At 42.6% G+C, this 14,478-nt stretch overlaps 1 protein-coding gene and 1 long non-coding RNA gene across 2 annotated transcripts; one reads left to right on the top strand and one right to left on the bottom strand.

The window, feature by feature from the left end:
* Positions 1–7,889: 7,889 nt before the first annotated feature.
* Positions 7,890–9,720, bottom strand: LOC146252529 (uncharacterized). Its single transcript, XR_014732135.1, has 3 exons — positions 9,703–9,720; positions 8,155–8,213; positions 7,890–8,017 (listed from the first exon to the last, which is right to left on the bottom strand). It is a non-coding gene; the product is annotated as an uncharacterized LOC146252529 (long non-coding RNA).
* Positions 8,830–14,249, top strand: mapk13 (mitogen-activated protein kinase 13). Its single transcript, XM_084680974.1, has 12 exons — positions 8,830–9,337; positions 10,053–10,182; positions 10,360–10,418; positions 11,020–11,125; positions 11,354–11,383; positions 11,823–11,870; positions 11,959–12,073; positions 12,272–12,343; positions 12,619–12,698; positions 13,061–13,139; positions 13,348–13,521; positions 13,667–14,249. The coding sequence occupies exons 1-12, from the start codon at positions 9,225–9,227 to the stop codon at positions 13,750–13,752; spliced, it is 1,092 nt and encodes a 363-aa protein (XP_084537100.1). The 5' UTR covers positions 8,830–9,224; the 3' UTR covers positions 13,753–14,249.
* Positions 14,250–14,478: the final 229 nt, after the last annotated feature.

Genomic DNA, 14,478 nt, shown 5'->3' with positions numbered 1-14,478 from the left:
TTCGGTCCATAAAAATTGTGATTAAACGATTGTTTGTATTCTATATATTCTCTCTACATAATAGCTCATACATTGTATATTTTATAATCTGTAGGCACTCCAACCCACAGCCACTGCATGACGTTCTTACTTATTCTTAGTGGGGCAACCCCAACAGTCAAACCGTACCTTCAACTTCAGCGGAAGTTATCTGTCTCGAGCAACTGACAAGAGGAGGTCTGGAAGACCCTGAATCCCTGCAGGAGCCCAGTGCTGTCATTAAAGCAGGGTGTGAGCTGGTGTGTTTGATCTCAGCGGTACAGAGCGACGGACTCGGCCGTCCTGTGGTGCTGCTGGAGCGTGGAAAAGAGGAGAGTGTCGCGACACCAACAGGGGTTTGGTAATTGAGACCACAGGGAGTTCCGTCTTGTTCCGGAGCAGATCTCAACCCCCCACACCACCTCTTCTCTCCGTCCCTTCACACACGTTTCATCAAAGTACCCAATATGTCAGACGCTCCTCGCCCAGCTCTCCCCAGCGGGCAGCAATCTCTGACAGGGGCACATCATTACCATGGAGAGAAGAGATATAGACTTTGGGAATTTTGACAAGGCGTTTACAACTCTTTTCTTTGTCTTTTTTTTGCTATGGTGTAAGGAAGGAAATGAATCCACTTTGCTGTGAGGCTTTACATGGTCCAGTCTTTTTGTCGTGTCATGTGATCAGAGGCAACACACCACTACGTAATTTCAAGTTTTAGGCGTTACAACGCAACTGTCAAAGCTGTCTTTACTAACCAGGCCCCAGAAAAAAAAGTTGAGCAGGGCTGTAGAAACGATGGACTATCTAGCTAGGGCCTACCATTCATCATCATCATTCATCTGTCTTTCAATCCTCAGCCTTGTGGTTTAGAGGAGTGAGCAGGGCTGAGGAACCAAGTCCTGGACCAGCTCCATCAGGTTATCCTTGTTGGAGCTGATACAGCAATCTGTCAGCCCTTCTTCGTAAGCAGAAAGGAGCTATATTGTGCTCAGTTGGATTTGAATTCCTCTACATTCTGTCAAACTAAGTGTAGAGAAATAAAATCCCTGGCAGGTTCTTTTTTTTTTTTTACTCTTACTTACTCCCCTGGCATATTAGATAGCATGATCTGAGCTGCAGGCAGTTTGTGGTTGTCAAATGCATTCATTAGATCTGTGTATTGATGATGCAAAGGTTTACTGAGTACTGCCTACGATATTATGTAACTGTGTGTGTGTATGTGTGTCTGTGTGTGTGTGTGTGTGTGAAGACGTAGAGAACGGTGAGACACAGAGTTAGAGAGGCATGTGATTGATGGAGTGAGTGAGTGAGTTCGACGGAAAGTAGGTTTGAAAGAGAGAGTGCACACACTCACAGACCCTAATAAAGTATTACTGGGACAAGCAATTTGCTACTTTGCCAAGCTCTCTGGCATGAAAAGAGGGACTTTTACATTAATGAGTGAAGCAGAGAAGCACTGGTAATGAACTCTTATCTTGAGTTAAAAAAAGGAGAAGCGAGAGATTTAAATAGCTTTAAAATGGCACCTCGGAGGAAAAAGGAAAAGTGTTTATAAATTCATACGTTACCCATCCCTCAACTCCAGTTAGAAGTGATTAGACTATTTGATTGTGTAGAATAACCTTGAAGAACTGAGGAGCCTTTTAAATCGAGTGGCAATAACTTTATCCTGGCCATTACATACACTTCACTCAGTTAATGATAACTAGTAACCCAAAAGCAAACATCCTTTCCTTTTAGGCCATAAAAACACTCCATAATTAGCTTTAAAGGCCCTAACTCCCCTGTTCTCTTCAGTCTTCACATGCATGTGGATGCATTTTTACATATTATGTATCAACCTGTATCACTTCATGATTACTAATGTAGAGAGAGAGAGTGAGGAGAGATAGTTCCGATGTGTGTTGTGCAGTATTTCCTGTGTACTAGCTCATAAGACCTTGATGAGGACAGCAAAGAAGCTACCTAAATGTCAACCATCTACCTGCAGGAGAAGGTAAGGTTCACTAGCCTGGCTTCCAACCCAACTTAGCCCCATCCACAACAAACATTTTGTAGAAAAGTTGGGTCTGGAGGGGCTCGTTTTGGGAACAACTATATAAAACCAGGAGCTGGTCGGACCAATGAAATTGGCGGGCTTTATACGATGATGGACAGATGATCAACAGTAACATAATCAACAACGTCACAAAAGAGTGCTTGGTTTGAATTTGTTTTCAACAAACAACATATTACGTTGCTATGATTGGTTGTAGGTTATCCAATTGAGCGAAGAGGCATTTGTTTTACGAGTTTGGTTGAGACACGCCCCATAGTCACAGCCCAACGGAGAGTTATAAGACTCATATTCTGACTAGAATTATGACTAGTGTCAGGCTAAAGGCTCCCCATTGCTAAACTGCAAATCTGCCTTATTGATTCTGCTATGCTACTGCTTAAATAGAGAGTAACCATGTGTGTTGATGAAGACAAATAGGCCCATAACCAAGGCCACAATTAATTGACCAGAACTTTTTTGTATCTTTTGTTGCAGATGATCATTTATAGGAAGCTCACACAACACAACAGAAATGTTATTACCTCTGCTGGCAGTGAGGCATAATGCTTTCAAAGACAGTCATAAATGCATGAAATGGCATGGCCGCCCAATAACACAGCGAAACAAACTTTATCGTTTGGTGTCATCTGAGAGATAGATGAGAAAACCCTGCAGCCAAAGGTCATCAGTCATGTTGTTCTATATTCACTACCCTCTTTCCTTCCCTCTTTCTCTTCAAAATGTATACAAGCTCCTCTCTCTGTCTCCCTTTATCACTCTCTACCTCTCTCGCTTTCTCCCTCATTTTTTTCCTCTCCCCCTTCATCCATCCCCTCTCTTACTTTTTCCTTGTTTTCTCCCCCATCACCACAGCTCTGTCTTCCCGGAACCCACTCTCCTTCTCTCTGGCACATCTCTCCCTCTCTCCCCCTCTCCTTCTCTCCCCCTCTTCCTCTCTCCCCCTCTCCCTCTCTCCCTCTCTCCCTCTCTCCCTCTCTCCCTCTCTCCCTCTCTCCCCCTCTCCCCCACTCCCCCTCTCCCTCTCCCCCTCTCCCCCACTCCCCCTCTCCCTCTCCCCCTCTCCCCCACTCCCCCTCTCCATCTCTCCCCCTCTCCCTCTCCCTCTCCCCCTCTCCCCCCCCCGCTCCTTCTCTCCCTCACTCCCCCACTCTCCCCCGCTCCTTCTCTCCCCCTCTGCCTCTCTCCCCCTCTCCCTCTCTCCCCCTCTCCCTCTCTCCCCCTCTCCCCCACTCCCCCTCTCCATCTCTCCCCCTCTCCCTCTCCCTCTCCCCCTCTCCCCCCCCCGCTCCTTCTCTCCCCCTCTCCCCCACTCCCCCTCTCCATCTCTCCCCCTCTCCCTCTCCCCCTCTCCCCCCCCCCCGCTCCTTCTCTCCCCCTCTGCCTCTCTCCCCCTCTCCCTCTCTCCCCCTCTCCCTCTCTCCCCCACTCCCCCTCTCCATCTCTCCCCCTCTCCCTCTCCCTCTCCCCCTCTCCCCCCCCCCGCTCCTTCTCTCCCCCACTCCCCCACTCTCCCCCGCTCCTTCTCTCCCCCTCTGCCTCTCTCCCCCTCTGCCTCTCTCCCCCTCTCCCTCTCTCCCCCTCTCCCTCTCTCCCTCTCTGCCCCTCTCCCCCCTTGTGTCTCTGTGTGAAGCATGTAGCTCATTAGTTTGCTTGCCGTGCCGTCTCCTGTCAGTCTGTCCTTCACATTTCGCTGCACTGCTAAGAAGTCATTTACGCCGCTGCACCCCCCGTCTCCATATGGTTTCATCACCATTCCACGAAGGGAAAAAAACGCAGCTCATAAAAAGAAAAAAAAGAAAAAAAAAACTTGCGACAGCGAGCTTTGTAAAAATGGCATTATCCGGTGTAATGATGCAGCACTTTGATAGCAAGGCGGGAAAAAAGAAACGAAGGAATAAAAAGCAAGTAATAAAGCAAGCCGCTCCTGAAATTATGTAAATGAAAAATAATAAAAACACTATTTGTCATTCATGGAAGTGATTGGCACATCAACGAAAAATATCTTGACCAAATAAGGATGTTGTTGCAGATATCTGAGCACTGAGAAGGCTGTTAGTAACTGTCTGGATACAGGATAGCAGATTAGGATCACTAGCGTATATGGATAATTACTTTTGGCCTTGCTTTGTTGGGGAAAGTTATGTGTCATGTGTAGATGCACAAGTCTCTCTATTCCTTCAGGGAATTAAGCTATTTATTAGTAACCTAGTCATGCCCACAATGCTACAATAATACCAAATGACAGGTTTTATACCCTTGCTGTATATGTGTGTGTGTGTGAGAGAGTGTCTGTGTGTTTGTGTGTGTGTGTGTGTGTGTGTGAATGAATGAGAGAGAGAGACAGAGAGAGAAAGAGAGAAAGAGAGAGAGAGAGAGAGAGAGAGAGAGAAAGAGAGAGAGAGAAACAGAGAGAAAGAAAGAGAAAGAGAGAGAAAGAGAGAGAGAAAAGACAGCCATAAATAATCAAAATAATGAAAAACCTCAGGAGGGTATACAGAAGGAAAATGAATGATGGATTGTATGTAAATCCTAACCTTTCTGTCAGCAGCAGCAATGGGCCATGTTGACAGCATGCGAGGTGTTTGTCCTGTCAATGCAAGAGAGAGATAGTCCTGTCATCACTGACTAATTACACTGCTAGGAAACAGTTGAGTCCTCTGTTTATATGTGGGCAACCAAGGGAGGGTTGGATAGGCATCGTTAATCAGATGTTGTGTTCTGTCGGTGCTGCTTGAGCAGTTATTCTCTGTCACACAGACAAAATTGCAATCGGTCAAACACAAATGCCCACACACATAACCATTCACATACATATAAACATCACTGATTAGTCAGTCACATTAAAATAGGGTCACCTATTCACCGGTAGGAAGTATTTCCTGTTTATTTCGCATGGCAATGAAAAACTATTTTCACTGGAATGCCTGTTTAAAGGGCGAGGAAGAAGCAGTGGAACCAGGGAGAGAACCCTTCCCTTCCAGGCAGTCTGGCTCCCTTTAGTCGTGGACCACTGGCCTTGGTCAGGCTTAGGTCATCTGGCACTAACCAAAGTGGGCCTCAGAGACAGAGCCAACACAATCTTAGCCAAGGGCCACTGGAAAGGACAGAGAAGAAGAGAGTGTGTGTGTGTGTCTGCATGTGTGTAGAGAGAGAGAGAGAGAGAGAGAGAGAGAGAGAGAGAGAGAGAGAAAGAGAGAGAGAGAGAGGGAAACACAGAGATGTCAAATCAAAGTAAGAGTACATTTCATAATAAGCTTAATAACATGGGTACTATACTAATTAGATGTAAGATCATATGGGTTGAGTGAAAACTGTCTATTGTGAATGTATGAATACAAATTGACATCATTTTATTGATGGAACAAAAAAGCATCGGGACTGCATTGTTAAACACTGTAAAGAACAAGGAGAGAAGAGAGAGAGAGAGAGAGAGAGAGAGAGAGAGAGAGAGAGAGAGAGAGAGAGAGAGAGAGAGAGAGAGAGAGAGAGAGAGAGAGAGAGAGAGTGTGTAAGTTTAAGTGTCCAGTGTGTTGGGTGGACCCACCAGTGATGGCTGTCTGTCCATGATGGTTAGTGCCATTTCCTTCAGGTGACAGGCCTTCTGGGTCAGGGATCCGGACACGGCTCATCACTGTCACCTCACGCCCGACAGCCGGTGAGGGAGGATGACAGGCGGAAATAACACGTTTTTCCCCGTACACTAACGAACTGTGACACATGCTCAAATACATGCACAGGAGCACATGCAAGAGAGGCATGCAAACACACGTTCTCTCTGACAATATCATGGTCCTTAACACACACAAACTCAGAAGCTTATACATAGACACATGTAAACTGACATGAAAACAGTGCAATAAGCGATTTCGTTTACACACACAAATGAACCCTGCAAAGATTTTGGCAAGTGAACTCAGCTGGCTCACTCGTAATTTAGGTCATCGTAAAATATTTGAAAGACTTAATGTACTATATTATTAGTTCTACCTCTAAACCCTTTCCAGTGTCACAGACAACCCACACAACTCCGCAGCCCACCCTACTGCCACCAATTTACCACAGAATCGACTAGATTTGATTCGCTTGTGCACCAAAGTGGGCACAGAGCCAAAAGACTGGGGTAAACTAAAATCTCTCATGCTGCACTTCTCTGCTACCATCAATAATGAGCAGATAAGATAAATGATTGCCAAGTCAGGTACATGCCTCACGGGCTCAGCACCAAGGCTCAGTGGGGCTTTCAGAAAGACTGCCATGATACAGGTTGGCAAAGCTGGCACCAATTCGGGCACCAGACCAACCTCAAATACTGTACAAAATTTAATAGGTGTGTTGATCGCTGTTTGACGTGCTTGTTTTTGTATTACCCATCTGTTCACTTCATGTTAATCTATCGAAAAACAAATGAAACATCTGCATGGCGGGAGAGACATGGAGGGTACGCGCTCTAATCCCAACTGTTTGTGTCCTCCTCACGGCAGGAGGGATATGAGCAGAGAGACACACAGTTTCACGCACTCGGTATCTCAGCGTGTTTTTGGCACATTTGAATGCGAAGAGCACTGGTGTTCCCACCAGTCCTGGAGGTCACTTTGAAATGAAATAGATTTTCCAGAACACAACGAAGGCTGTAGGGAAGGTCACTTCATTAATCATAGCTAAATGCCACTGTCTTCCTGCCCTCCTTCGTAACCAAAAAGGCGTGGAGAGATAGCATCATTGATTGATACCAATAATTAATTCTCTTTAAGTAGCAGGAAAAAGAAAACCCCCTAGAGGACATATTGTTTGGTTTGTTGAAACTGTTCAGGTGAATGTCTGTATGTGGCTAGATGCATGTTGTGAATTGTGATTACATGTTGGCTGTTGATTCAGTTGTGTAAATTAAGTTATTTGTTTTCTTTCATTTGCATATAAGTAACAATACGTGCTTATTGGGATCAATTAGGGAAGTGAGTCAAAACGTGAGCAACATTGTTATTAAGAGTGAATAATGAGAGAGGTCAAAATATAAAAGGAATCAACCTTGGCACTCGACTTAAATCTCTTCACAACACATGGATCAACCAATTGTGAACCAAGTCCTGCTCACGGTAGGCTAACTATGATGAGACAGAATGTTATCTATGCAATGTTGCTGTGAGGACTGGATACCCATACCATAAGGCTGGGTTTGTCATGAACATAGTAAATGACATAAATCCAAGATGCATGCACCCTGTCAAACGATGACATTCATCTTTTTGGTCAAACTTCATCTAAACGTTCATACTAGATGTCGAACCAGCTCTCAAGTCAAAACTAGTATAAGAATATACACTGTGCTGACTTATTCATAGGCCGCACGCAGAGTGACCTTGCAGAGCTGTTGAACCAGAAACTAAAAGAGGGGAATGGCGAGGCAAAAAGATGCAATGTGTTACAATCAAGTAGTAGTTTTTCTTTGTGTAGGGTACACAGAAATCCGCTTAAGGGTGCCCAAAACGTTTTTTTTTTTTATTATTCAAAATGACAACTGCTGCAGGCTTACATATTTGAACAGTTAAAATCAAGGAATCTGAAACGGCTTTAAGTGGTAACTTGTTAAGCGATTGCATTTAGTACTCAAACTGAAATCACACCATCATTGTAAAAACATCAGATCATTCAAGTCACCTTTGAGGTATCGGTGCATTCATATAGGCTAATATATAATATGAATATACAATTAATATGATAACTCTCTTTAAGGCACACACACAGAGACACAAACACACAGGTGCATTTAATACACAAAAACATTTCCATGCATTTTAGTACACATGCATATTTCATTGTTTGCTGGAGTGTGTGCATTTGTGTGAGTGCCAGTGTTATTAAAGTGGAAGCTTAGTTGATTAGCGTTCTATTGAAGGATCCAAACAAAGAATGCGATGCTTTGCCTCCATCTTGTGGTAACTGCAAGGAATTTAGGACAACGTGGAATTAATTGATATCAGGGAACTGGATTATAATGTTTCTCGAGTAAGAGTCGATTTAACTCGTTAATTTGATTTGGTTGTGAAAGTACATTTATCTGAAGAGACTGTACAAACCATTGCCAACTGGTCTTTGTGAAATGATGGATCACCCTATCAGCCAACTCTTTACAGGTCTACCTAGTGACAAATCAGGAAGTGAAATCATAGGCTACTAATCATACCTATTAGATATGCATGGGCACACATTCTCTCCCAGTTCAGATTCTTTATACAGATTTTACCGTATATTAATATTATAAACTCATCATCATCATCATCATCATCAAAAAAAATAGGATTGTGTTTGAGATATACATAGGAAGCATAGGAAGGCTATTAGTAAAAATCTACAAATGTTAATAACAATGCAATGTGAACTACCAGGAATAGCAGCATTTGCAAATAGAGAGTGGGAAACCTTTAACCAGCTAATTCACAAACTATTACAAAACATTAGTAATGGGCCTGGTAATGTTTTGTAGTCGCCTGTCAAATATTTTGAGTTTGCCATTTCTAAAGAAAAAACTATAAATCATAGGCGTATATTAAGATAAGAGATAAGATAGCCTATACCTTTATTCGTCCCACAATGGGGAAATTTGGGCATTGCATTATTGACATATTTATTAAATTATTGTTGTTATTTGTGTTCCTGACGTTTGCTTTTGAGTTCTGATGGTCTGATTCATGAACCATTTAGAATATTTATTCATCACGAGTACAGTACCATCACCTACCAGTGTGGGTGTCAACGGAAACCAGAGTCATCGTTATTGACATGTTATAGCTAGCCCTCCGAGCACAACAGAACAGAAAGGCACGACTATTTGGAATCAAGGGCGGTGATTACATCATGATTCATTAGTCTGTTCTCAGATTTCAGCATGAAAATCTGAGAACGGGCACCGCGTTTTTACATATTTTTGAGCTTGTAGAAAAGTAGTGCATTTGTTTACAAAGAGCGTCTGTCTCCACTCCTTGCCTAGACCACTCTGTTTACACTGAACAATTCACAGTAGACTAACAACGCTAACTAGTAGTGCCGTGACCTTTTTGACAAGTGCTGGTGGAGAAAAAGCGTAGGAGGTGCGAAGAACTACCCGACCTGCTCGTCTTTCTTCTGAGCACTTGCGTCGAAGCTAAACATGGAGGCGCAGACACGATTTGTCCGAGAGGAGATCAACAGCACGGTATGGGAAGTCCCGGAGAAGTATACACGATTGAAACAAATTGGGACAGGGGCATACGGTTCCGTCTGGTGAGTGGCCGAGTTGCCTGCTGTCGACCCATGCTGACCGATTTTATTGTCGAGCAGTGTATCATAGTAGCCTTCATGGTGGCGTAAACCCATACATGATGTTACCACCTAGTTATAATGTAGCTATTCAACATGTGAAGTAAAAAGTATCTTCTGAAGCAACGAGATCATAGTCAATGCCAATGACGCAGTAATGGTAAACATTAAATGCCCACTGCGATTTTTGGGGGTTAAATAAATTGTGCATAGGCTGTGAAAAATTGCATTGAGTGCTATGCTATGTGTACACACTTTTCTAATGGTACAGAATAGGTTGTAACTATTTGTGAGAGTCAAATATATTGTAAATAGGAAAATGTACTCACAATATTTTCACTTGCAACGGCTGCAGTGCAGATTGTTGAACATAAACCCCCCTATTGGCCTAAGTAAACATGATGAGGCACAATTATGACTGTAATTTTTAAGTATTAAGTGTAATATAATGTCAGTTTTTGTAATGTGTTTGTTTTGTTAATATGAATCACTAACTCAGGAACATGTATTCCTGAATTAGCCTGTTAAGGCTCATATCAGTAAAATCAAAATCAACTGAGGTATCATGCAGTAGGTTACAGTTATAAACAAAACGACTAAATATGTATTTCCAAGATGAATATCTGTTTTTAGCGGATTTGTGTTGTTACCGCATTGATATAATTCCCCCCTTTCTCAGTTCAGCAATAAATGAGAAGACTAAAGAGAAAGTGGCCATTAAAAAGCTACACAGGCCCTTCCAGTCTGAAATATTTGCTAAGAGGGCCTACAGGGAACTAAGACTTCTCAAGCACATGAAACATGAAAACGTGAGTATTCTCAATAAACAGTACATTATAATTACTCAGAATCTTCTTCCTTAGCTGTCCCTCTCTTTCCCCCCCCCTCTCCCTTTCTCCCCCCCCCCTTCCCTCTCTCTCTCTCTCTCTCTCTCTCTCTCTCTCTCTCTCTCTCTCTCTCTTCCCCCCCCCCATCTCTCTCTACAGGTGATAGGACTTCTGGATGTGTTTACTCCAGCACATGAGCTGGACCATTTTCATGACTTGTGAGTACATTTAGCTTTTGTGACATCATAAAAGACTTGAGGCTGAGGTGGAGTTCTACGTGTCTGATGATTTGGCAGGACACATAGATACACTAATTACAATTTTAAAATCAAGCCCTTCAGGGCAGGGACTAACTTTCACTGCTATAGCCAAACAGGAAGATAGCCTGGTCCATGACATGTATTAAACGGCTTTGTACAACCCCTATTACACTAGTTTTATTGTTATCTGGTGCAACTATTCTCCTCAGAACACAGGAAATGGATACCTCTCCTTTAAGGGACTCGCCCCATAGAGGCATTGGAGCTTCATTTGCAAATTGCACACCACTCACTGAAATCTACAAAAAATGGCCAGCAGGTTACACAACAGGTTCATGTTGCCCTGCGACAATGATAAGAGGTCACTTGTGAATACCTCTTCTCAATGGTTTAGGCAGAAATAATGTTAGTTTGACTAATCTGGGTTCTGTGTCTGGCAACAATGATTTTTTTTTCTGCGTTCATGTTAGTTACATCATCCACATAAAGGCTGTCAATGGGGAAATGAAATTGGGAAGTGTGATGATAGTGGCATGTCTGTCTCTCTCTCTGTCCACAGCTATCTGGTGATGCCGTACATGTTTACTGACTTGTCAAAGGTGCGAGGGCTTCTGTCTGAGGACCGAATCCAGTTCCTCGTCTATCAGATGCTCTGTGGACTTAGGGTGAGGTTACAGGCAAAAAATCTGGCAGTGGAATCATCAATCTTGCTTTTCCATCACCTACTCACACAAACCACTTTTTCAAACAAATTGATGGCATTCAACCGCAGTAGCGGCCCGTGATTTTGTTATATCTAGAGCGATACGATAACTAGAAAGTCTTCAAATTCATTACGATAACGATACTAATAATGCATTCCTTTTTTTCCTTCCTTTTTCTTGCAATGGCAGTACATTCACAAATCTGGCATCATTCACAGGGTAAGTTTGTTGCGTTAGCAACCGGGAAAATGTTGACATCTGTGCAGGAAAATGTTGTTGTAGTTTGATTGATGCCTGCCCCGCCCTAACAAGTATGATGAGTAGTGTGAGCGTGATTAAATCTGATGCTCAGAAGCATGTTGGGAGTTGTTATAGACACACCTTGGCTAGAGATTCAGCAATTTAGAAGACAGTCATTGTAACATTAAGTAAATACAATGTGAACATTGTTAAGTAATAATTGGGAGTTCTCAATGCATACACAGTCAGGGATGATGCAAGGTCCTGTATGCAATGCAGTGTTTTTCTGCTAGTAATTTCTATGTAAATTGGTGCAGTCTTCCTTATTATTCAGTTCTTCCTATTAATTTCCCTATGTTAATACATTTTATCCAAGACATTTAATTTCCTTATGACACATTTAATTTTAAATTTGCAGGACCTTAAACCAGGAAACTTGGCTGTCAATCAAGACTGCGAGCTGAAGGTTTGTATCAAGAATCCATCAATATAGAAATCCATGCAGAAGTGAAGTCTGTGATGATAACCATTCCTGACTATGCTTGTTGATCCAGATCCTGGACTTTGGCCTGGCTCGCCATGCTGAGGCAGAAATGACGGGCTATGTAGTGACCCGTTGGTACAGGGCGCCTGAGGTCATTCTAAACTGGATGCATTACACCCAAACTGGCAAGAAAACCATAGCAGTTACACATTCTCACTCTCACCTGTCCTGGGGCTTGCCATTTACAAATGCTATTTGGTCTAGTAACTGCCAAAAGACAGATGTATTCTGAAACTTGGTAGTCGGATCACGTTTTTTCAAATGAAAGAACTTTCTGTAAAAGAACTAGCTATCTAATTTACATTTTTTCCCCTTAACCCCAGTGGATATTTGGTCTGTGGGCTGCATCATGGGAGAAATGATCAATGGGAAGACCCTTTTCAAAGGCAAAGACTGTATCCTTTAATGCTCGTTGACACACTCCTAAAACCTAGCTGAAGCTCATAGGCATTTTGATTAATTGATTGCTATCTTGTCAATACTTAAAGTAGGGGAAGGTTTTAAGGGGGACTTGTCTATAGTGTTTTCAGGAGAGGATGCAAGGACTTAAGGAGCTATTCTACCCTTGTGAACCCCACTGAGATGTCTGAATACACTTTACATGTCTTAAGATGTATGTATGGATGGATGTATGGACGGACAGATTGATGAAGACCTTCACTGTACCCAGATATGGACCAACTAACACAGATCATGAAAGTGACTGGAGTTCCAGGACCTGAGTTCATTCAGAAACTGGACAGTCCAGAGGTACGTATGGCACTTAACACACCTAGATATTACAATGTATAATTTATGATGAATGGTGTCCTGGGTGGAATTGACTCGATGTCTAGATAATGTCTAGATTATGTCTGGATTCATAATGTGTGCAGTGGATGTTGTCTTACTCTGACATCTGGGATGGGGGTCAGATGGCTGAGCGGTTATGGAATTGGGCTAGTAATCAGAAGGTTGCCGGTTCGATTCCCGGCAGTTAAAATGATGTTGTGTCCTAAGGCAAGGCATTTCACCCTACTTACTTCAGGGGCGAATGTCCTTGTACTTACTGTAAGTCGCTCTGGATAAGAGCGTCTGCTAAATATGTAAATGTTTCTCCCTTTTGTACACAGGCTAAGAACTATGTGAAATCCCTCCCTCACTTTCCCCGAAAGGACTTCTCTGCGTTGTTTCCTAGAGCCAGTGCACATGGTGATTTAAAACAAGCGTTCAGAAAGCCGCACCCTACAACCACCGCATTTACCATCACCCATGAAGGATTTACTTGATATGTCGTAACATCTCCAGCATGCATTAATACTTTGCTGTGTACAGGGCACTCTTAGTCAGTCTTGATAAACAAAATGGGGATGGTAACCTGTTGCATGTTTCTGACTTTCTCCCTTTTTTTTTTTTACAGCTATCGACCTGCTAGAAAAGATGCTGGTTCTTGATGGTGAGGCGAGGCTGACTGCAGAAGGAGGTCTGGCACACCCCTATTTTGACGGCTTGAGAGATCCGGAGGACTGCCCTGAGCCAAAGCCTTATGACGACAGCCATGACAACGCCACACTGCCCCTAGAGGAGTGGAAGCGTAAGTCTCTGTAGTTTTGTCCATGAGATTATGTAAAAAAAGCGGGGATGTATTTACATTTTTAATCCATTTAATTTTGATCTGATTTATCGATTTTTGTTTGGTACAAATATTGTCATTCAGTTTTGTTGTTTTTGTTTGGCAGGGTTATCCTTTAGGGAGATGAAGAGCTTTGTACCATTTCCACGACGGGATTCCAAGAGAAGAAACACACTGACAATTTCCCAGTGAGGGCATCGCTAAACTGTGTTAACACTCCTAAGAATCACACACACAAATGATGAAATGTGGTGAACTTATTACAAGGTGGAGCACTGACTTGGTGGAAGTATTTTGTGTGTATGTATATATGTCTATATATACAAACATATATGGATATTATTTCAAGTATTCACCTAGTGTTTCATCAATTTCTGTTCTCCGTCCCTGCACCATCCCAGGAGTCAGGTCAAGTCTTAATGTAGACATATAATGTCACTTTTATTGGTCTTGCTATTTAGTGTCACTGTGAATGTATTTTCTATGTTAAGACATATTGAGTATGCTCTAAAGATATTAAAGATGTGGCACATCACATTTTCTGTGGGACTTTGTAGGTGAATGAATCTCATGTCCTCACTAATTGTCTTTCACAGGGTATGACGCTTATGTCTCAGGAATTTTCATACATTTCTGATTTACGTAATCTGTACAATCTGAGTTGTGCTGAATAAATGGAAAATTCTACACAGTGCTTTGGGGTTCGTTTTGTGGAATGCAACACGAAGCAGTTGACAACATTCATATCTGACGAATCTTGGCTTTAGTGCTGTGCTCATACCTTATATTAACATGTAAAATGTTTAGAACAAATTGTTCAAGAGACGTTTAGTGATTAGGCGTACAGCAACACATGCATTGTGATTTCGACAAAGTAAACTTCCCTTAAAAATAATACGCATTTTAGGGTGAAGTTAA

Source organism: Hypomesus nipponensis, chromosome 18 (genome assembly GCF_054491055.1).
Source record: "Hypomesus nipponensis isolate SF chromosome 18, ASM5449105v1, whole genome shotgun sequence".
NCBI classification, from domain to species: Eukaryota; Metazoa; Chordata; class Actinopteri; order Osmeriformes; family Osmeridae; genus Hypomesus; species Hypomesus nipponensis.
This window is presented reverse-complemented; position numbering and strand designations above follow the sequence as displayed.